This window comes from Anolis carolinensis, unplaced genomic scaffold (assembly GCF_035594765.1).
Source record: "Anolis carolinensis isolate JA03-04 unplaced genomic scaffold, rAnoCar3.1.pri scaffold_11, whole genome shotgun sequence".
In the NCBI taxonomy this organism is placed as follows: domain Eukaryota; kingdom Metazoa; phylum Chordata; class Lepidosauria; order Squamata; family Dactyloidae; genus Anolis; species Anolis carolinensis.
The window spans coordinates 21,169,221-21,193,883 of NW_026943822.1; the positions used below are offsets into that span (position 1 = coordinate 21,169,221).

A 24,663-nucleotide genomic window follows, 5' to 3' on the forward strand; every position below is an offset into this window, starting at 1 on the left:
CATCTAAACTTATTGGGAAAACAAAAACATTTTAGGTAAGAACTAGCTGTGCCCAGCCACGCATTGCTGTGGCGAAGTCTGGTGGTATGGGAAATAAAGTATTGAGGAATTGGTGGTAGTTAAGGTAAAAGTTTTACCTTACATTAAGTCCATTATAAATGGGTTATATAGCTGTGTGGAAGGGCCTTGAGTCTACACTGCCATATAATCCAGTGCAAATCAGATAATCTGTGGAAGAGGCTTAAGTAAGGCCTAACTCGGCCTGTCCCCTGGGCTATTCCTCCATGAATCTGATGTCTCTGTGGCTGGATGGCCATCTGCCGGGAGGGCTTTGATTGTGCCTTCAGTTCTACAGCCCTGGGCTGAGTGGGTTGCTAGGAGACCAAGTGGGCAGAGATTAGTCCTCTAACTGGCAGTATTGGATAAAAACAATTATTCCTTTCCCTCTAATTAGGACTTTTCTTTTCTTTTTGTTGTATCAACCTAGAGCCGCGGATGATGGGTTGTGTTGTCAAATTTCGAGGTTGGGGGGCCTGTAGTTTTGTTGTTTTGTTGGCCGCCGTGATGCCATTACTCATTTATATATATAGATTGATTTTAATAGGGAAAAACAGTGAACGCCAGTTGAGTTTGGGCATTGTAGTTTTACAAGGTCTTGAGTCTTTTCTGCCAAAGAGGGTTATGTGCCTCTCCGAATGATAACTCCCAAAGGTTCCATCCCATTGAAGTTACAGCAAAGTAGTGATTAGCATTGAAATGCCTTGCAGCTTTGAAGCCTGGCCGCTTCCTGCCTGAGGGAATCCTTTGTTGGGAGGTATTAGCTGTTAGTAAATAAAGAACAACACTCAGAATTTCAGGAGAATTCCAGACAGGAAACAACCAGGGCCAGCTAACAACTCCCAAAAAAGGATTCCTCCAGGCAGGAAGCAACCAGACCTTGAAACTGAAAGGCTATTCAATGCTAATCAAGATGGCCAATTGCAACATTCAGGCTTGCCTCTAACAGACAAGAGTTCTTTGTCCCACCCTGGACTTTCCACAGATCTATAAACCCCACTTGACTTGTTTCCAACAGACCTCACAACCTCTGAGGATGCCTGCCATAGATGTGGGAGAAACGTCAGGAGAGAATGCTTCTGGAACGTGGCCAGACAGTTTGGAAAACTCATAGCAAGCCAGTGATTCCAGCAATTAACAAATATTAATCGTTCCAAGGCTTTGTTGGAAACCATATGGGGGATAATAGTGTAGCCATGGAGGAAATGAATAGGACCAAAATGTCATGATGATGCTCATTCCAGTTTCCACTGATTTGTTTTCCCATTTATATTAGTCAAACATAATAAAGCCAATGCTCTTGGAGAGGAACAGCCAGAATCAATAGTAACCCAACGGTGTAATATCTGGAAACCAAACCCTGCAAAATATAGCACATCGACGTAATATTTATTATAAATGGAACTCTTACCAATTTCCACTTAAGAGGCGTTTCCGAACGATGTTATAAATAAATAATTACACAAAGCAGTTTAAAATGCTTTGGGGAATACAGGAAATGACTTGGCTTTGGAATTGGCTATTACGGCTATTATGTATCTTGGACATAAAAGGAAACTTTAGGGTGTTGCTACACTGTAGAATTAATGCAGTTTGATACTGTTTGAAGTCCTGGGAGTTTGGTGAGGCACTGCTTGGCCAGGAAAGAGAAAGACCCGGTAAAACTACAAGTCCCAGGAAATATGAGTCTATGTGTCCCTTCCATACAGCTTAATATTTATGTACAGTAGAGTCTCACTTATCCAACATTCGCTTATCCAACATTCTGGATTATCCAACGCATTTTTGTAGTCAATGTTTTCAATATATCATGATATTTTGGTACTAAATTCGTAAATACAGTAATTACTACATAGCATTACTGCGTATTGAACTACTTTTTCTGCTAAATTTGTTGTCTAACATGATGTTTTGGTGCTTCATTTGTAAAATCATAACCTAATTTGATGTTTAATAGGCTTCTCCTTAATCCCTCCTTATTATCCAACATATTCGCTTATCCAACGCTCTGCCGGCCCGTTTATGTTGGATAAGTGAGACTCTACTGTATATACCAATAAAAAAATTATTTTTTAAAAAGTGCACAACAGCCCAGTGATTCCGGCCATGAAAGCCTTTAACAACAGAGTTTCTGTTAGGTGTGATTCTATTTTTCCAACCTTCAACGCAGCTTAAGTTCATCTTAAATTTTGTTTGCATTTACCTCTGCCAAAGGTTTGTTTTATCCGCGTTGGTATGTTTCCATTACGTCCCTAGAGCTACATTTTGGCAGGTAAAACACCGATCCATGCCCGTAACAAATATCTGGTTTCTTCCTGAGAAATGGCAATGAAAACATATCTAGCAACGAACCTAATGGCACTGCAAACAGTTCCCAAATTATTATTATTTTTAAAAGGTATCAATTCCTGCCCATAAAAAAGGCTTTGTTAAGAGAAAATGCGTTCCTGGACGCTGACCCAAAGGGCAGAAATGACTCTAATAAACGCATGGCCAAACAACGCCTTGCCCAGCTCTCTGTTGAAGTAATTGCAACTATTTTACTCATAAAAGCCCCAAAAGGTTTTGCTGGAAAAACTTGTTCCACCAGATGCTCTACATTTCACAAGGACCCAGTCATAGAAAGAATGGAGCAAATAAAGTAGGATATCCAGTGGACGTAAAAGGGGTCAACGTTAGGAGAAAATGTATCCAAATCTAGCCATAAGATAGATAGATAGATAGATAGATAGATAGATAGATAGATAGATAGATAGATAGATAGATAGATAGATAGATATACACACACACATACATACACACACACACAGTAGAGTATCACTTATCCAAGCTAAACAGGCCGGCAGAAGCTTGGATAAGCAAATATCTTGGATAATAAGGAGGGATTAAGGAAAGCCTATTAAACATCAAATTAGGTTATGATTTTACAAATTAAGCACCAAAACATCATGTTATACAACAAATTTGACAGAAAAAGTAGTTCAATACACAGTAATGTTATGTTGTAATTACTGTATTTACAAATTTAGCACCAAAATATCATGATATATTGAACACATTGACTACAAAAATGGCTTGGATTATCCAGAGGCTTGGATAAGCGAGGCTTGGATTAGTGAGACTCTACTGTATGTGTGTGTGTGTGTGTGTGTGTGTGTGTGTGTATATATATATATATATATATATATATATATATATATATACATACACTAGCTGTGCCCAGCCACGTGTTGCTGTGGCAAAGTGGTGGTGGTATTGGTTAAAAATTGTTGTGTAATTTTTATTTGACGTTATTTGTATTTTTTCATTAATTTTATTGTAAGTTATCTTTTTATTTATTATATTTTATTATTTTCTTGTATAATGTTTAGTTATTTTTATTTATTATGGTATTTTATTGTATTAATTTTTTAATGTTTTTTATTATTTTTTAGTGTTTTTTGTTATTTTTTATTGGGTTGCTAGGAGACCAAGTTGGAGGAGCTTGGCCTTCTAACTGGCAGCAATTGGATAAAAACAATTATTCCTCTCTCTCTAATTAGGACTTTCTTTTTCTTTTCTTTTTGTTGTATCAACCTAGAGGCGTGGATGATGGGTTGTGTCGTCAAATTTCGAGGTTGTGGGGCCTGTAGTTTTGCTGTTTTGTGGGTCGCCGTGATGCCACCACTCTTTTATATATATAGACATATAATCATTCTATTAGTATTCTGTTATTATTGTAGTATATTATCATATTATTACACAACCTGGGGATCACAACCACACACAGTGAATGTGGTTCTTAATGAGACATGCCGCATTCAACGTTCCCCGTGTTTTAATGATAGAACCAATTACGAGATGACATCTATAACCCAGGAAAAAAAAACAAATAATGTTACATACTGTAACAACAACAGTTTGATCATTTCCATTTTGGAGAGGTGCTGTTTTCAGAGGACAAAATGTGACGAAAGTACAGGCGACTTGCCCATCCTGTGGACGGATAAATGGATGGATAGCTAAGTCACAATAAGAGTGAGGTCCTCAACATTTTGACCCGTATTTGGACAGCCGACGGAGCCTGAGCTTCCAACAGGAAACATTATATTTCCCGTATCCGTCTCTCCGCGGCACACTCTTTGACCCACCGTTGAATGATGGGTACCTGTTATGATCCATGGAAGGGTGGGACAGAGTCAATTTCACAGAATATAATGGCAAACGTGACCCTGGGTCTGAGTCTGGATGCGCAGAACGTAGACCTCTGGTCTGTATTCAGGAACTGGCTTCTCATTTCTCCAAACCCATCCCAGAGCTTCCCAAGCAAATGACAGGAACATGGCTCAGAAACAGTCCTGTTTACTGGGTTCTTTTCCTGAAATTTAATGAAATCTTTCTGGAAGAGCAACACCCTTTGGTCTGAGCCAACCATAATGGCAATGAATTCATATACAGTAGAGTCTCACTTATCCAATACTCACTTATCCAACGCATTTTTGTAGTCAATGATTTCAAAACATCGTGATATTTTGGTGCTAAATTCATAAATACAGTAATTACTACATAGCATTACTGCGTATTGAACTATCATAGAATCATAAAATGATCATAGAATCATAAAATGATACGCAAGTCGAAAGAGATCACGTGGGCCATCCAGTTTTTGCCAGGCAGGAGAAGCACAATCAAAGCCCTCTTGACAGATGGCCATCCAGCCTCTGCTTAAAGGCCTCCATCAGACTCCAAGGCAGTTGAGTTTCATGACTAAACAGCGCTTACAATCAGGAAGTTCTTCCTAATGTTCTTGATTATAATTATACAGTTCTTGATTATAAGTCTCGCTTATCCAACGTTCTGGATTATCCAACGCATTTTTGTAGTCAATGATTTCAAAACATCGTGATATTTTGGTGCTAAATTCATAAATACAGTAATTACTACATAGCATTACTACGTATTGAACTATTTTTCTGTCAAATTTGTTGTATAACATGATGTTTTGGTGCTTCATTTGTAAAATCATAACCTAATTTGATGTTTAATAGGCTTCTCCTTAATCCCTCCTTATTATCCAACATATTCACTTATCCAACATTCTGCCGGCCCATTTATGTTGGATAGGTGAGACTCTACTGCAGGGGTCCTCAAACTTTTTAAGTGGAGGGCCGATTCACAGTCCCTCAGACTGTTGGGGGGCCGGACTATGATGAAATAGTGCAAAATTAAGATTGTTGTTGTTGTGTGCCTTCAAGTCATTTCAGACTTTGGTCAACCCTAAGTCTAAAGTTTAGGACAGAGGCCAGGTCAATGACCTTGGAGGGCCGCATCTGGCCCATGGACCTTAGTTTGGGGACCCCTGATGTAGACGATCTCATGAGACCATAGGTAAGCAAAGAGACATCCAAAGGCCATCTAGATGGTATAAGATCATAGGTAAGGAAAGGGTCCCTCAAAGACCATCTAGATGGTTTCATAAGACCATAGGTAAGGAAAGGGCCCCTCAAAGGCCATCTAGACAATTTCATAAAACCATTGGTAAGGAAAGAGACCTCCAAAGACCAGATAGGTCTAAAGTTTAGGACAGGGGCCAGGTAAATGACCTTGAAGGGCCTTAGTTTGGGGACCCCTGATCTAGACGATCTGATAAGACCATAGGTAAGGAAAGGGACCCTCAAAGGCCATCTAGATGATCTCATCAGACCCTCAGAAGACCGTAGATATGGAAAGGGACCTCAAAAACCATCTAGATGGTCTCATAAGACCATCGGTAAGGAAAGGGGTCCCCAAAGGCCATCTAGGCAATCTCATAAAACCATAGGTAAGGAAAGGGACCCTCAACGGCCATCTAGACGGTCTCATAGGACCATAGGTAAGGAAAGGGACCTCCAAAAGCCATCTAGATGATCTCATAAGGCTGTAGCTAAGCAAAGAGACCATCAAAGACCATCTAGACGATCTCATAAGACCATAGGTAAGCAAAAAGATCTCCAAAAACCTGGTAGACTTAGGTCAACCCTAAGTCTAAAGTTTAGAACAGGGGCCAGGTAAATGACCTTGGAGGGCCTTAGTTTGGGGACCCCTGATCTAGATGGTCTTTGGAGGTCTCTTTGCTTACCTATGGTCTTATGAGATCATCTACAAAGGTATCGACAGCAATGGCTTTCCACCTGATGCAGAAAAGTGTGGCTGACTGTGTATTTGGCACTCCTTGTGTGAGGCCACCCCCTCGCTTCCGATTGGGCAGAGCCTAACCGTATTTATCATCCTCTGCGAGCACTGGAGGCGCATGCATGAGTTTCACAGAAGGAAAAGCCATGGCCGGGGAGAGGAAGCCGAGATCTGCCTGGTTGTTGGCGTGCTTTGCAGGGCTTGTGCTCCCTTCCCTGACTCCGGCCTCCTCCTCGTCCATCCGGATGGTGAACCCCAGGATCATCACATCTCCCAGAGGTAAGGCAAGACTCGAACCTAGAACCCAATGAGCATGGAAAGGATTATTTCTTCTTATGAGACATTTGTTCAAAGGTTCACAACAGCATCATGAATTGACATATATATATATATATATATATATATATATATATATATACACACACACACACACACACACACACACACACACACACACATACATACACACACACACACACACACACACACACACACAAACACACATACAGAGAGAAGTTGGGTCTCAACTTGGGTGCTAAGCAGGGTCAGCCCTGGTTGGTGCTTGGATGGGAGACATAATAATAATAATAATAATAATAATAATAAAGCATATACATATCATTTGCTGTGTCATATTCTGCCTGTGTCAATAATAATAATAATAATAATAATAATAATAATAATAATAATAATAATAATATTTTACACACAAACACACATACCGAGAGAAGTTGGGTCTCAACTTGGGTGCTAAGCAGGGTCAGCCCTGGTTGGTGCTTGGATGGGAGACTAATAATAATAATAATAATAATCCAGCATATACATATCATTTGCTGTGTCATATTCTGCCTTTGTGTCGATAATAGTAATAATATTTTACACACAAACACACTTACCGAGAGAAGTTGGGTCCCAACTTGGGTGCTAAGCAGGTTCAGTCCTGGTTGGTGCTTGGATGGGAGACTAATAATAATAATAATAATAATAATGCAGTTGACTGTGCTGGGGATGCTTTTATCTAACTATATTTTGTCCTTGCTCATATTCATAGTTTGCTTGCTTAAGTCTTCCATGATACTGAATTTTACTTGGTTTCTAACTATGCAAGAGCTAGCTTATGTTGTATTTTTAATGCTGCATTGTTTGGTTTTTTAATAATTGGGTTTATATGAACTTATTTGTTTGTTTTGTAAGTGAAAGACCTATGGTCTAAGCATTAAATAAAACTGATTGATTGCATAGTACTTACAATAGTAGTACATATATATAATAGCAGTATATATAGTAGTACATAGTAGTACATATATGTAATAGTAGTACATAGTAGTACATATGTGTAATAGTAGTACTTTCATAATAATTCATACTTAGCATTGTAGTTCATAGTAGTAAGTACCTATCATAGTAGTACATATAATAGTACATATAATAGTAGTATACAGTAGTACGTATAATAATAGTACATACATATAATAGTAGTATGTATAATAGTAGTATATATAGTAGTACATAGTGGTCCATACATGTAATAGTAGTACATGCTTGTAATAATAGTACATATGTGCAATAGTAGTATATATGTGTAATAGTAGTACTATCATAGTAGTTTATAGTAGTATGTACGTATCATTGTAGTTCATAGTGCGTACGTAGTAAGTATAATAGTACATAGTAATACATATAATAGTAGTACATAGTAGTACGTATAATAGTAGTATATACATATAATAGTAGTACGTATAATAGTAGCTCATAGTACATATAGTAGTACATAGTTAATACATATAGTAGTAGTACATACAGTAGTAGTACATACGTATAGTAGTACAATAATAATACTTTAATTACCCTCCTCTTCCTGTGCATTTGGACACCCTTGAACATCCTTGGCTTCATGCTATGGAGTCCTGGGAGTTACTATTCTACAAGCTCACCCTGCCAGAGAATGCTGGGCCCTTGCTAAACTATAACTCCCAGGATTCTATGGCAATTAAAGCGGGTTCAAACTGCATTTACTCTACAGTATAGATGCACCTAATGTGGGAAAAGAAGCAATATCCATACACACATACTTAAAATCCTGATGGTGGTTGCCTACTTTTCCTCCAAGAAGTCTCTTGCGCTATGGAGGCACGGGAGTTGTAGTTTTACAAGGCTTTTCCTCAGTTCTGCCAAAGAATGCTAGTGTCTCCTGTAACTACAACTCCTACTATTCCAGAGCATTGAAAGCGGGTCAGACTGCATTCATTCTACAATAGAGATACACCTACGGTTTGGGAAGTTAATGACTTCCACACCTTAAATATCTGATGGCTGTATCCAACTCCCAAGCTGTTTAATGTTGTTGGACTACAACTCCCATCAACTCCAACAGTGGTGTAGGATAATGGGAGCTGCAGTCTGTTTTGTGACGCTGCAAACAGGTTGATTCCCTCTTTGGCTCATCTGGGATTGTGTAAATAGTAGGGCTGGTGTTCTAAAGGTAGGTTTAATTTTTCCGTCCACAGTGGTTTTTAATGCAGCGTTAATTGCATAGTGAAGCCAGACACAAATTGTGGGGTGGATCAACTTGAGATTGGCAGGATTATGCTTTGTATTTGTTTTGCTGCATTCTTGGGATACACTGGCTAGATTCTACTTCTTTCGGGGGGCATCTACACTGTAGAACTAATCCTGTTTGACACCACTTTGTGTCACTGGTATGGAATCCTGGGAGTTATAGTTTGGAGAGGTACATAACCCTCTATGGCAGAGAAGGCCAAGGTTCTGGAGCGAGTGGTGGCTTCTCGACTCCAGGGAGTCTTGGATGAAGCCATTTACCTCTGGCCATTGATGGTGATGTTGGGAGACACCTTCTCGGACCTCTGACCATTGATGATGATGTTGGGAGACACCTTCTCAGACCTCTGGCCATTGATGGTGATGTTGGGAGACACCTTCTCAGACCTCTGACCATTGATGATGATGTTGGGAGACACCTTCTCAGACCTCTGACCATTGATGATGATGTTGGGAGACACCTTCTCAGACCTCTGGCCATTGATGGTGATGTTGGGAGACACCTTCTCGGACCTCTGACCATTGATGGTGATGCTAGAAGACACCTGCTTGGACCTCTGACCATTGATGGTGATGCTAGGGAACACCTTCTCAGACCTCCGACCATTGATGGTGATGCTGGCAAACACCTCGGACCTCTGACCATTGATGGTGATGCTGGGAGACACCTTCTCTGACCTCTGGCCATTCATGGTGATGCTAGGAGACACCTGCTTGGACCTCTGACTATTGATGGTGATGCTAGGGACCACCTCAGACCTCTGACCATTGATGGTGATGCTGGGAAACACTTTCTTGGACCTCTGGCCATTGATGGTGGTGCTAGGAGACACCTTCTCGGACCTCTGACCATTGTTGGTGATACTGGGAGACACCTTCTCAGACCTCTGGCTATTGATGGTAATGCTAGGGAACACCTCAGACCTCTGACCATTGATGGTGATGCTGGGAAACACCTTCTCGGACCTGTGACCATTGATGGTGATGCTGGGAAACACCTTCTCGGACCTCTGGCCATTGGTGGTGATGCTAGGAGACACCTTCTCAGACCTCCGACCATTGATGGTGATGCTGGCAAACACCTTGGACCTCTGACCATTGATGGTGATGCTGGGAGACACCTTCTCGGACCTCTGACCATTGATGGTGATGCTGGGAGACACCTTCTCAGACTTCTGGCCATTGATCTGTGGGGTCCCTCAGATTTAGTGGCTGAGGAGAGAAAGGAAGAGGCCTGTTAGGAATTCTGAGAGTTGAAGTCCAAAACACCTGGAGGGACAAAGTTTGTCCATGCCTACTTTAGACCCATCTGCAAGTGAGTTTTGTTGCCATTTCAAAGCTCCTGAGAACTCCAAGGCCCTCACTCTACTACATAACCCAAACTTCTGTAGAATTATGTGGCCATTTCAGAGGAGTGGACTACATCTCTTGAGAAGGATAACACCCTTGCCACACTACACATCCCATCCTTCTGTAGAATGAATCTGAGGCTTTTGGGGTGCTATGGAATGACCATCATTGTGGATGATGGATACTTCTCTGGTCTAAAACCTTCTGCGGCTTGGCCAGTTTCCTGTGTTATAGAGAGGTGATAATTTCGCTTGGTGCTCTGTAGTTTTTAAGAAAAGAGAAGTCTAGAAGTTGAAGGACTTCTATGTGGGGTGGAAGTGAAGAGTCTGAAACTCATAGTTTTATTCCTTTTTGTCTTGGACGGAATCGCTTTCATGTTCCTGAACCAGGTCCCGCTTTTGCTTTCCGTTCCCTTTGAAAGCAAGCTGGGCGGATAGAAGATCCGTAGGAGTTGGGTGTAAGGAGGTTGCTTTTTCCAAAGCCGATTGTCCTCTCCTTCCTCCTCATGGATTCTTTGAGTTCTTGAGTGATGAGAAAATGGGATAATGGGGAGACCGGGGACACTCCTTAAGCGAGAAGCCCATTTACTCCTTGGGAACCGGACAGCTCTGTTTCCGCAGCTTTGGATGAGCATTCACTTACACATTAGAATGAATGCGTTTCGACACTACTTGAGCTGCTATGGCTCAATAGGTTATAGTTTACTAAAGTCTATAGCCTTCTCTGCTGAAGACCGTAAGCTATTTTGCATCGCTTGCTTCGAAGCTCACTGAGGGAAGAGAAGTCATAGCACAGGGTCTAAATGCAGAAGTTCAGCACCACCATTGTATGTCCCGCCTGCACCAAGTTGCTAAATATGTTCTTTTTCTAGACAGGCCAAAGAGGAAGTCATGCCAGAAAGGCTCCATTGCCAGGTATTCATTTGCATAAAATTGCATTTTTGGCCAAAGTTTTCCATAGAAGGTAACTAGCTGTGCCCGGCCACGCGTTGCTGTGGCTTTTTTTAGGTGGTTCCATGTCTTAGAAGAGGGGGAATCCTTTGTTGGGAGGTGTTAGGTGGCCCTGATTGTTACCTGGATGCAATTCCTTTGTTTTCAGAGTGTTGCTCTTTATTTTGTGTTTTGAGATGAGAGAGTGATGAGTACCAAGTGGATTTGGACCTTCAAAGAGTGGTGTTTCCCTGTTTGAGGGGGGGGGGGGAATCCTTTGTTGAGCGTAAGAACGTAGAGACGTGGATGAGGGGTTGTGTTGTCAATTTTCTAGGTTGGGTGGCCTTTAGTTTTGTTGTTTTGCCCGGTGAAGCGACGCCATTATCCTTTTATATATATAGACTAGCTTTGCCCGGCCACGCGTTGCTGTGGCTTATGCTTTCAGAGTGTTGCTCTTTATTTACTGTCCTGATTTTAGAGATTATATTGTTCTGTATTATTATATCACATATTATGTATATGTATATAATTATTACAGATTATATTTATAATCTTATATCTTCTTAGAACTGGATCATATGAGGCCCCTTCTTCACAGCTGTATAAAATGCACACTGAAGTGGATTATATGGCAGTGTGGAGTCAAGATAATTCAGTGCAAAACAGATAATATAAGATTATAAATGGGTTATATAGCTGTGTGGAAGGGCCTTGAGTCTACACTGCCATATAATCCAGTTCAAATCTGCTAATCTGTAATTTATAGGCAGTGTGGAAGAGGCCTAAGTGAGGCCTAACTCTGCCTGTCTCCTGGGCTGAGTGGGTTGCTAGGAGACCAAGTGGGCGGAGCTTAGCCTTCTAACTGGCAGTAATTGGATAAAAACAATTATTCCTCTCCCTCTAATTAGGACTTTATTTTTCTTTTCTTTTTGCTGTATGAACGTAGAGCCATGGATGAGGGGTTGTGCTGCCAAGTTTAGTGTTTCTGGGATGTGTAGTTTTGTCGTTTTGTCCTAGGCCGAAATTTCATTATCCTTTTATATATATAGATAGATTATATTATCTCTCCTTCCCCTGTAGCGACGTGGTGGAGTCTTATAAGGCAACTCTCTAAATATAAACTGATGAGGAACACGCTGTTACATTCATGAATCTGGCTGGATATTCCAGGGGACAGGATACCATATTTGTAGATTTCTCTGAAACAGTGGTTCCCAACCTTTGGTCCTCCAGGTATTTTGGACTTCAGCTCCCACAATTCCTAACAGCTGGGATTTCTGAGAGTTTAAGTCCAAAACACCTGCACGGCCCAAGGTTGGGAACCACTGGGTTAAAATGATCTAGATCTACAGAAAACATCACTGGTCCTCCAAGCATGAGTATAGAGTCAATTTGCTGCAATAATTGGCCACAAAACTAACATATATTACTCACATCTGAATAAGGCAGTATTGCTTTTTTTGGGGTGTGCAATAAGTTTGGGATCATCACAGGGCATTATGTAAAGAACTGGATCGTAAGTATTGACACGTGCTATTTAATTTTGGCACAGTAACCTTTGGAAAGCTCTAAATCCCCACCGGCACGAGTCACGTTTCGTTCCTCCAGGTTATGCAAACCTTGTCAAATTTATCAGATATGAAGCTTAACAGCTTAACTCCCAAGGCCTGCAACATAATGCACTGTAGGTTGTATTGTCTAACTTCTGAGGATTTGCAAGTGCTCCAAGATTAGAAGCTGGGATAAAATCTCTCTCCATTTGGGGCTGGAACCCTAAGCATCATAAACACCTTTCAAAAGCGCAACTGGAAATAGTACTGGTGTCCTCTCCAGAAGTCTCTAGGTTCTCCAAGATGACTAGGGAGAAGATTTCAAATCAAATCCAAGTCCATGCTACAAAAGTGGAGGGATGCTCATATACCAAATGTCTTGGCTCATGCAAAATGAGTTCTGTTTTGGAAATTTGCAGATTGTCACATCCCTCTGTCTCTTCTGGAGTATTGGACGTTTTCCTCTTGCAAAACCCAAACTTTTAATGTTTCTTAAGACATCCACACTCGTTGCAAATAATGGCGGTTCCAAACCACACTTTCAGAACTCGCACGTCGAATTAAAAGGCCGGGTTTGCTCATTTCCTTGTGGGCTTCAAGTCCTTTTTGACTAGCCAACAGCTAGACAAGCTGGATCTACACTGCCCTATATCCCAGGATTTGATCCTAGATTTTCTGACAGTATAGACTCATATAATCCAGTTCAAGGCAGGTAATCTGGGATCAGATCCTGGGATGTAAGGCAGTGCAGATCCAGCCTCATTGGGGAGAAGGCTTTCAGTCCTACTGAATGAGGAAAATCTATCCAAATACTGGGAAACGATCAAAGCATGATAGTCTTAAGGGCATTTCTTGTGGTTATTCATATAAATGAATGTCCTACTTTTCATGGTTTGCACCCTAAAGCATTTGTTGCTTAAGATCAGAGATGTTGGAGATATATGGTTTTGTATGTAGTCAGGCTATATATACATCACCATATGATATCTACACAGAACCTGGTGCATTGGAAGACTTAAAGCAGTAGGAACCATTGCACACAGTCAGCAGAATAGGCATCATCCAAAATCAAGGTCTCTTTATATTATTGCCAGGGGCGGCTGAAGCTATAAGCCAGGTAAGCAATTGAAAGTGGTGCAAAATCCACTAAGGGCGCCATTGAGGTGCCTGGGCCTGGAGTGCCATGTTCCAGAAGCATTCTCTCCTGACATTTCACCCACAGGAACCCTCAAAGGTTGGTTTGGGGAGGGTACCAAAATACTGTTTGCTTACACTTGAAAATTACCTAGAGCCGGCCCTGCGAGTGCAATATCTGAAGGATTGTGCCCTGTGAGAAAGCAGTGACATCTGTTTTGTTTTGCAAAAACAGACATGTAAACAAGGTCTGAAGAGACTGAAAACTGTCCGTCTTGGTCACATTTGGATAGCGGTTGGATTCAACTAATAGACTAGAAGCTGCTGACCCAGCTTGTTGACAATTGTGGGTGTCCTGAAGCTTTCTAAAATGTGATTTCTGCCACCAAATAAACACATCCATGGGACAGACATTGAGACATCTTCACTGTGTATGTGTGTGTGTGTGTGTGTGTGTATACTGTATATACTCGAGTATAAGGCTAGTTTTTCAGCCCTTTTTTTTCAGACTGAAAAAGCCCAATTCGCCTTATACTCGAGTGAGGGTCCTGGTTGGCTTATATTTGGGTCAGCTTATACTCGAGAATATATGGTACATTTATTATCTTTCTCTATTATTATTGGTATTATTACATGTATTATTTTTCTCTATTATTGTTGTTACTATTACATTTATTTTACTCTATTTTTATTATTATTAATACATTTATTATTTCACTCTGATCTTATTATTACATTTATTATTTTACTCTATTATTACATGTATTATTTTCCTGTATATATTATTATTATTATTATTACATGTATTATTTTACTCTATTATTATTAAAAGGATACATAAGCACATTGACATTGAAGAAGATGAGAATGATGATTTGATCAGAGTAGGACAGTCTTATCTTAAATTAGAGCTTGATTTAAATACAGTTGAGTCTCACTTATCCAACATAAACGGGCCAGCAGAATGTTGGATAAGCGAATATGTTGGATAATAAGGAGGGATTAAGGAAAAGACTACTAAACATCAAATTAGGTTATGATTTTACAAATTAAGCACCAAAACATCATGTTATACAACAAATTTGACAGAAAAAGTAGTTCAATATGCAGTAATGCTATGTAGTAATTACTGTATTTACGAATTTAGCACCAAAATATCACGATATATTGAAAACATGGACTACAAAAATGCGTTGGATAATCCAGAACGTTGGGTAAGTGAGTGTTGGATAAGTGAGACTCTACTGTATTCAAAAACATTTAACCTACTGATGCCTCAGTTGATGTAATTTTATTGGTATCTGTTTTTATTTCTGAAATTTACCACTCTTGACTTATACTGGAGTCAATGTTTTCCCAGGTTTTTTGTAGTATTTTGTAGTATTAGGTGCCTCGGCTTATATTCGGGTCGGCTTATACTTGAGTATATATGGTATATGTATTTGTATATATATATATTGCAAGTGTGTGTGTGTGTGTGTGTGTGTGTATGTGTAGAGTCTCACTTATCCAAGCCTCGCTTATCCAAGCCTCTGGATAATCCAAGCCATTTTTGTAGTCAATGTTTTTAATATATTGTGATATTTTGGTGCTAAATGCGTAAATACAGTAATTACTACATAACATTACTGCATATTGAACTACTTTTTCTTTCAAATTTGTTGTATAACATGAAGTTTTGGTGCTTAATTTGTAAAATCATAACCTAATTTGATGTTTAATAGGCTTTTCCTTAATCCCTCCTTATTATCCAAGTTATTCGCTTATCCAAGCTTCTGCTGGCCCGTTTAGCTTGGGTAAGTGAGACTCTGCTGTATTTTATAGGCAGTGTGAAAGAGGCCTAAGTGAGGCCTAACTCTGCCCGTCCCCTGGGTGAGTAGGTTGCTAGGAGACCAAGTTGGAGGAGCTTAGCCTTCTAACTGGCAGCAATTGGATAAAAGCAATTATTCCTCTCCCTCTAATTAGGACTTTATTTTTCTTTTCCTTTTGTTGTATCAACCTAGAGGCGTGGATGATGGGTTGTGTTGTCAATTTTTGAGGTTGTGGGGTGTTTAGTTTTGTTGTTTTGGCGGTCACCAGGATTCCATCACTCATATATATATATATATATACTAGCTGTGCCCGGCCACGCGTTGCTGTGGCAAAGTGGTGGTGGTATTGGTTAAAAATTGTTGTGTAATTTTTATTTGACGTTATTTGTATTTTTTAAATTAATTTTATTGTAAATTATCTTTTTATTTATTATATTTTATTATTGTATTGTATTAATTTTTAGTGTCTTAAATTATTTTTAGTTTTTTAAATTATTTTTTATTGGGTTGCTAGGAGACCAAGTGGGAGGAGCTTAGCCTTCTAACTGGCAGCAATTGGATAAAAGCAATTATTCCTCTCTCTCTAATTAGGACTTTATTTTTCTTTTCTTTTTGTTGTATCAACCTAGAGGCGTGGATGATGGGTTGTGTTGTCAAATTTCGAGGTTGGGGGGCCTGTAGTTTTGTTGTTTTGTGCGTCGCCGTGATGCCATCACTCTTTTATATATATAGATATATGTGTGTGTGTGTGTGTGTATGTATATGTATGTATGTGTATGTATGTATGTATGTGTGTGTATGTGTATATATATATATATATATATATATATATATATATATATATACATACATACATACACATACATACATATACATACACACACACACACACACATATATCTATATATATAAAAGAGTGATGGCATCACGGCGACGCACAAAACAATATATATTGTATATAGCAATTCCTTTTTTCCTTCCAGAGCAATTTATATCCACCCACTCCACTCGCTTTGGGCTTCCTCTTATGGTCATGGCTTTTGCCTGCTTTATCATCATGCGGTTGTTGGTCATGATGTCACAATAAAGCCACCAACTTGGCGGAGAGACTTAGGGCGGGATGTGAACATTTTTGGAAGAAAATGTATTCTTCCTGTATGTGTAAATGTATGTTTGCAGTATGTATGCGGAGAATGTGGCCATAGAGCAGGCATGGGCAAACTTCGGCCCTCCGGGTGTTTTGGACTCCAACTTCCACAATTCCTAACAGCCGGTAGGCTGTTAGGAATTGTGGAAGTTGGAGTCCAAAACACCCGGAGGGCCGAAGTTTGCCCATGCCTGCCATATGGCTGAAAGAAACAAAACCATCTCCAACAAAAGCCACTTCTGTCGCTTGTTCCCACGAAAACAATGCCGTTCTTTGTTGGCCTTTGAAAGGTTACAATTTAGCATTGTAGCTCCAACTTCCACGAATTAATAAAAAAATGGGTTATCGTTGCTTCCTTCCTAAGGAGCCTGGAAATCTATATTTTTGGAGACCTTGGTCGGTGGCATTTTCTGTTCGGAAGTTTTACGCCAAGAGAGCGGAGTCTCTTTTTTTTTAGAAATTAAGGAACAAATTGCGTTTGGCCATGTTTTCCGGATGTTAGATAATACACTTTTGAGTTGATCTAAATAAGAGTATTGTTTTGGATGTGATGTCTAAGGCCTTCATGGCCGGAATCACTGGGTTGCTGTGAGTTTTCCGGGCAGTATGGCCTTTCCTTGCAGGCAGAAAGCAGCCAGGCTATGAAGCTGCAAGGCTATTCAATGCTAATCAAGGTGATCAATTGCAACATTCACCCTTGCTTCCAACAGACAAGAGTTCTCTCTTTCAACCTGGACTTTATTATTATTATTATTATTATTATTATTATTTATTTTATTATGACACAGCAAACAAGAAAACATTATTATTATTATTATTATTATTATTATTATTATTATTATTATTATTATTATTATTATTATTACAAACACAACAAGTTGAGTCCACAGCAGACACTCTGCTGGCTGTTGCACTGGATCACACGTCGGACATCATCATTATTATTATTATTATTATTATTATTATTATTATTATTATGACACAGCAAACAAGATAGATATGCTGGATTTCGTATCACAAAATCACAAGTCGAACACTTCACAAGTGTCTAGGACTGTGTGATGTATTTTCGGATGATGCGCGCAGATCCCAGTAGGGTGGCCTTTTGCAGCTGGCAGATCGTAATTTTGTCAATGTTTATTGTTTCCAAATGCCGGCTGAGATCTTTTGGCACGACACCCAATGTGCCCATCACCACCGGGACCACCTGCACTGGTTTCTGCCAGAGTCTTTGACATTCAATCTTGAGGTCCTGAGAGCGGCTGAGTTTTTCCTGTTGTTTTTCATCTATGCGACTGTCACCTGGGATGGCGACATCAATGATCCAAACCTTGTTCTTTTCCACAACTGTGATATCTGGTGTGTTGTGTTCCAGAACTTTGTCAGTCTGGATTCGGAAGTCCCACAGTATCTTTGCGTGTTCATTTTCCACGACCTTTGCTGGTTTGTGATCCCACCAGTTCTTTGCTGCTGGGAGGTGGTACTTGAGGCATAAGTTCCAATGGATCATTTGGGCCACACAGTTGTGCCTCTGTTTGTAGTCTGTCTGTGCAATTTTCTTACAGCAGCTGAGGAGATGATCAATGGTTTTATCAGCTTCCTTGCACAGTCTGCATTTTGGGTCATCAGCTGATTTTTCAATCTTGGCCTTAATTGCCTTTGTCCTGATGTCTTGCTCCTGGGCTGCAAGGATCAGGCCTTCTGTCTCCTTCTTCAGGGTCCCATTCGTGAGCCAGAGCCAGGGTTGTTATTATTATTATTATTATTATTATTATTATTATTATTATTATTATTATTATTCAACCATTATCAGGACCTCAAAATCGAATTGCAAAGTCTCTGGCACAAACCAGTACAGGTGGTTGGGAATCACTGGATTATATGGACATTTTCCAGCCAATAGATTCTGTGACTCCTTTGCAAGCACATTTCTGTTCTCTGGCTTCGTACAAAGGGAAATTTCAGAGCGGAACTGAATGGAGATCTGGATCACTTTGGTCAAAGAACTACAACGTTCTTCAGCAGGAACACCTTTTCTTTATCCTTGTCACCTTTTGTCCCAGCTCTGTTTGGGAACCGCCGTTTCTCATTGTTCCCAATGCATATCTTGACTTATTTTATCTCCTTCTGAGAGTCAAATAAATTGACTTGTTCTTTTTCTTCCCTATCTGATTTTTTAAACCTCTTTCACAAGCTCATTGGATTCGAAAGGAACGTAGGCAGGGCCGATAATAATGGTGCACAAGCATGAAATCTTAACAGGGCAACCTTTGGGGGCAAAGTATTTATTTTCTTTTTTAAAGCATGTTCATTGAAGCCAAAAAAAAATTTTTTTTGTTGAATGTTGTTTTGACCATTCTTCTCTTATCTTCCTTCTGGGCATTGCTGGACTTGGGAGTTAACCGGTGTTTGGTACATATTGAAACAAAAACACATTCCAAGCTTTGGACGCCTGAAAATTATTGTTTTCTTTTGTGTCTGAAAGAGTTGGGGAAAACATGCTTCTTTCTTTGCTGGCTGGGAAAAGAAACGAAACCTTAACTGTATTACCCAAGAACTTAAGTTGTGAATCTACACTGAAGAATTAATGCAGTTTGAAACCACTTGGATCAATGGAAAGTCCTAATTTATGTCTGCTCTTTATTAGTTAATTCCAAACAGCTCCCTTAGGTAAACAGTAGTTTATCAACTGGGTTGTTGTGTGTTTTCCGGACTGTATGGCCATGTCCCAGAAGCATTCTCTCCTGACGTTTTGCCCACATCTATAGCAGGCATCCTCAGAGGTTGCAAGGTCTGTTTGAAAAAACTAAGCAAGGAAAGTTTACTGTATATACTCAAGTATAAGCCTAGTTTTTCAGCCCTTTTTTAGGACTAAAAAAAACCCTCCTTGGCTTATACTCGGTTGAGGGTCCTGGTGGGCTTATATTCAGGCCGGCTTATACTCATGTCTATATGGTATATTTATTATTTTTCTCTATCATTATTGGTATTGTTACATTTATTATTTTACTCTATTAATTATTATTATTACATTTATTATTTTACTCTATTATTGTTGTTACTTTTACATTTATTTTACTCTATTATTATTATTATTATTATTATTAATACATTTATTATTATACTCTATTTATTATTACATTTATTATTTTACTCTATTATTGTTGTTACTTTTACATTTATTTTACTCTATTTTTACTATTATTAATACATTTATTATTTTACTCTATTTATTATTACATTTGTTATTTTACTGCATTTATTATTATTATTATTATTATTACATTTATTATTTCACTCCGTTATTATTAAAAGGCTACATAAGCACATTTACATTGAAGAAGATGAAAATAATGATTTAATCAAGAGTTGACCAGTCATATCTTAAATTACAGTTTGATGTAAAGATTCAGAAACATTTAAACTACTGAGGCCTCAATTAATGTAATTTTATTGGTGTCTCGGCTTATACTGGAGTCAATGTTTTCCCAGTTTTTTTTGCGGTAAAATTAGGTGTCTCGGCTTATATTCGGGTCGGCTTATACTCGAGTATATACGGTATATATCTGTGGAAGGTCCAGGGTGGGAAAAGGAACTCTTGTCATTGGAGGCCAGTATGAATGTTTTAATTAATCACCTTGATTAGTATGAATGGCCTTGCCAGATTCATGTCCTGGCTTCTTCCTGCCTGGGGGAATTAATACATTCACCAAAAGAGTCACACAAAAGTTCCTTCTCCCACCCTGGACCTTTCACATATTACCCAAGAACTGAAGTTTCTTTTAAGGATGGATCTACACTGAAGAATTAATGCAGTTTGACGCCACTTGGTTCAATTGAGAGTCTTAACGTATGACTGCTCTTTATTAGTTAATTCCAAACAGCTCCCTTAGGTAAACAGTAGTTTATCAGTAGTATAGTAGTATGCCAGAGTCTTTGCAATTTGATTTTGAGGTCCCGATAATGTTTGAATAATAATAATAATAATAATAATAATAATAATAATAATAAATAACTATTATTATTTCCAGCCAATGTGGAGAGCTGGCTGCAATTTTGTTACTGTGGGTGTGCCCCAGGAAAGTAGGCAACAAATATCCACAACAATGGGTTGCTATGAGTTTTGATGTTCCAGAAGCATGCTCTCCTGACATTTCGCCCACATCTATAGCAGGCATCCTCAGAGGTTGCGAGGTCTGTTGGAAAAAACTAAGCAAGGAAGGTTTATATATCTGTGGGAGATCCAGGGTGAGAGAAGGAACTTTTGTCTGTTGGAGGCCAGTGTGGATGTTTTAATTAATCACCTTGATTAGCATTAATGGCCTTGCCAGATTCATTTCCTGGCTTCTTCCTGCCTGGGGGAATCAAAACAGTCACACAAAAATTCCTTCTCCCACCACAGATATATAAACCTTTGTTGCTTCATTTTTTCCAATATTCCTCGCAACCTCTGAGGATGCCTGAAATTGATGTGGGTGAAACGTCAGGAGAGAATGCTTCTGGAACATGCCCATACAGTCCGGAAAACACACAACAACCCTGTGGTTCCGGCCGTGAAAGCCTCCGACAACACAGTTTATCAACTTTCCAAGAGTTGAATTCCTTTGAGTTTGGATATTGGACTGAGTCAACGGTAGTCGTTTAATATTTCCCATGATCTGGGTGGCTTTGTTCCCATGCAGAACGGCATTTCTTTACCCGGCTTCGCGTCTAGAAGGTAGATTACTCAGCTCTGTGGCGTTCACCACATGTTCTCCTTTCTTTGCCCCAGAGGCATCGTTTCTTTTGTGGTTTAGGATGCGTCACTTTGAGGAAAAGTGGGGAAAAAAATGCTAAAATGGATTGGGACCATTGTAGCTGCAGCGCTGATGGATTTACTCATTTCCTCTGCGGTTTTGAAGTAACACTGGGTGGATCTACACGGTAGCATCAATGCACTTTGATACCCCTTTAGCTGCCATGGCTCAATGCGATTGAATCTTGAAAGTTGCAGATTTCAAAGGTCTTTAGCTTTGAGTTGCTGTGAGTTTTCCGGGCTGTATGGCTATGTTCCAGAAGCATTCTCTCCTGACATTTCACCCACATCTGTGGCAGGCATCCTCAGAGGTGTGAGGTCTGTTAGAAATTACTGTATATACTCGGTTATAAGCCTAGTTTTTCAGCCCTTTTTTAAAAGACTTATACTTGAGTGAGGGACCTGGTTGGCTTATATTTGGGTCAGCTTATACTCAAGAATATATGGTAAATTTATTATTTTTCTCTATTATTATTGGTATTATTACATTTATTATCTTTATCTATTATTATTGGTATTATTACATTTATTATTTTTCTCTATTATTATTGGTATTATTACATTTATTATTTTTCTCTATTATTGTTGCTACTATTACATTTATTATTTTTCTCTATTATTATTGGTATTATTACATTTATTATCTTTATCTATTATTATTGGTACTATTACATTTATTATTTTTCTCTATTATTATTGGTATTATTACATTTATTATCTTTATCTATTATTATTGGTATTATTACATTTATTATTTTTCTCTATTATTATTGGTATTATTACATTTATTATTTTTCTCTATTATTGTTGCTACTATTACATTTATTATTTTTCTCTATTATTATTGGTATTATTACATTTATTATCTTTATCTATTATTATCGGTACTATTACATTTATTATTTTTCTCTATTATTATTGGTATTATTACATTTATTATCTTTATCTATTATTATTGGTATTATTACATTTATTATTTTTCTCTATTATTATTGGTATTATTACATTTATTATTTTTCTCTATTATTGTTGCTACTATTACATTTATTATTTTTCTCTATTATTGTTGCTACTATTACATTTGTTTTACTCTATTTTTATTATTATTAATACATTTATTATTTCACTCTGATCTTATTATTATTATTGACACAACGACGTTGGACAGTCTTATCTTAAATTTGAGCTTGATGTAAATATTCAAAAACATTGAACTTACTGATGCCTCAATTAATGTAATTTTATTGGTATCTGTTTTTATTTCTGAAATTTCCCACCCTCGGTTTATACTGGAGTCAATGTTTTCCCAGTTTTTTTGTGGTAAAATTAGGTGCCTCGGCTTATATTCGGGTCGGCTTATACTCGAGTATATAAGGTATATGTATTTGTATATACAGTAGAGTCTCACTTATCCAACGTAAACAGGCCGGCAGAACGTTGGATAAGCGAATATGTTGGATAATAAGGAGAGATTAAGAAAAAGCCTATTAAACATCAAAATAGGTTATGATTTTACAAATTAAGCACCAAAACATCATGTTAGACAACAAATTTGACAGAAAAAGTAGTTCAATACGCAGTAATGTTATGTTGTAATTACTGTATTTACGAATTTAGCACCAAAATATCACGATATATTGAAAACATGGACTACAAAAATGCGTTGGATAATCCAGAACGTTGGATAAGCGAGTCTTGGATAAGTGAGACTCTACTGTATTACATGTATTATTTTACTCTATTATTCTTAAAAGGAAACATAAGCACATTTACATTGAAGAAGATGAGAATAATGATTTAATCAGTTGGACAGTCTTATCTTAAATTAGAGCTTGATGTAAATATTCCAAAACATTTAACCTACTGATGCCTCAATTAATGTAATTTTATTGGTATCTGTTTTTATTTCTGAAATTTCCCACCCTCGGCTTATACTGGAGTCAATGTTTTCCCAAGTTTTTTTGTGGTAAAATTAGGTGCCTCGGCTTATATTCGGGTCGGCTTATATTCGAGTATATACGGTATATGTATTTGTATGTGTGTGTGTGGGGGGGGGGGTTGATATATATATATCAAGTGTGTGTGTGTGTGTGGGGGGGTTGATCACCTTGATTAGCATTGAATAGCCTTGCAGCCTTTCCTTGCAGGCAGAAAGCAGCCAGGCTATGAAGCTGCAAGGCTATTCAATGCTAATCAAGGTGATCAATTGCAACATTAACCCTTGCCTCCAACAGACAAGAGTTCTTTCTCCCACCCTGGACTTTCCACAGATATATAAACCTGGGTTTTCCAGGGTGTATGGCCATGTTCCAGAAGCATTCTCTCCTGACGTTTCACCCACCTCTTTGGCAGGCATCCTCAGAGGTTGTGAGGTCTGTTAGAAACTAGGCAAGTGGGGTTTATATATCTCCAGGGTGTGAGGTTGATCACCTTGATTAGCATTGAATAGCCTTGCAGCCTTTCCTTGCAGGCAGGAACCAGCCAGGCTATGAAGCTGCAAGGCTATTCAATGCTAATCATTGGTGATCAATTGAAACATTAACCCTTGCCTCCAACAGACAAGAATTCTTTCTCGCACCCTGGACTTTCCACAGATATATAAACCTGGGTTTTCCGGGCAGTATGGCCATGTTCCAGAAACATTCTCTCCTGACGTTTCGCCCACCTCTATGGCAGGCATCTTCAGAGGTTGTGAGGTCTGTTGGAAACTAGGCAAGTGGGGTTTATATATCTCTAGAATGATGTCCAGGGTGCGAGAAAGAACTCTCCAAAGTCTTGAAAGTCTAGCCTTCCTCCCCAATGCCCTCTGAGCAACCTTTGCTTGGCAGCCTGATCGGAAAATGAATGTATGCATATTTTTCTCATTCACCAATGTTCTCCGTATATTCATTTGCCCAGAGATTGGGAAAAAATGCTTTTTATTTTCCAAGGCATGAATGACTCTTAGTCGGGTCTTTTCAGTTGGCGGCAAAGAGGCGTTTGACCTCAACAATTTGGATTTCTTTGCAAGAGTTTCTACCCTCTGAGTAACCCTTGTCCGTGAAATGGCTTCAGGACAGATGTTCTCCGGTGGCATTTCTGCGTGTTTTCATTATCTGGACAAGTCTCACATATCAACTTGTGTCTCGGAAATTTTTGAAATCCTCCCCGGTGGTGCAGCAGGTTAAAGCGCTGAGCTGCT

General features: G+C 38.9%; 1 protein-coding gene across 2 annotated transcripts in view; it reads left to right on the forward strand.

Annotated features, from left to right (window-relative positions):
- Positions 1 to 6,302: 6,302 nt before the first annotated feature.
- Positions 6,303 to 24,663, forward strand: part of sema7a (semaphorin 7A (JohnMiltonHagen blood group)) — a 41,671-nt gene continuing 23,310 nt past the window's right edge. Inside the window, exon 1 of one of the 2 annotated variants that reach the window (XM_062963066.1) lies at positions 6,303 to 6,486. In XM_062963066.1, coding sequence (XP_062819136.1) covers positions 6,330 to 6,486 — 157 coding nt within the window. In that variant the 5' untranslated portion in view covers positions 6,303 to 6,329. The remainder of the gene's footprint in view (positions 6,487 to 24,663) is intronic. The other variant, XM_062963065.1, reaches the window with a different exon arrangement.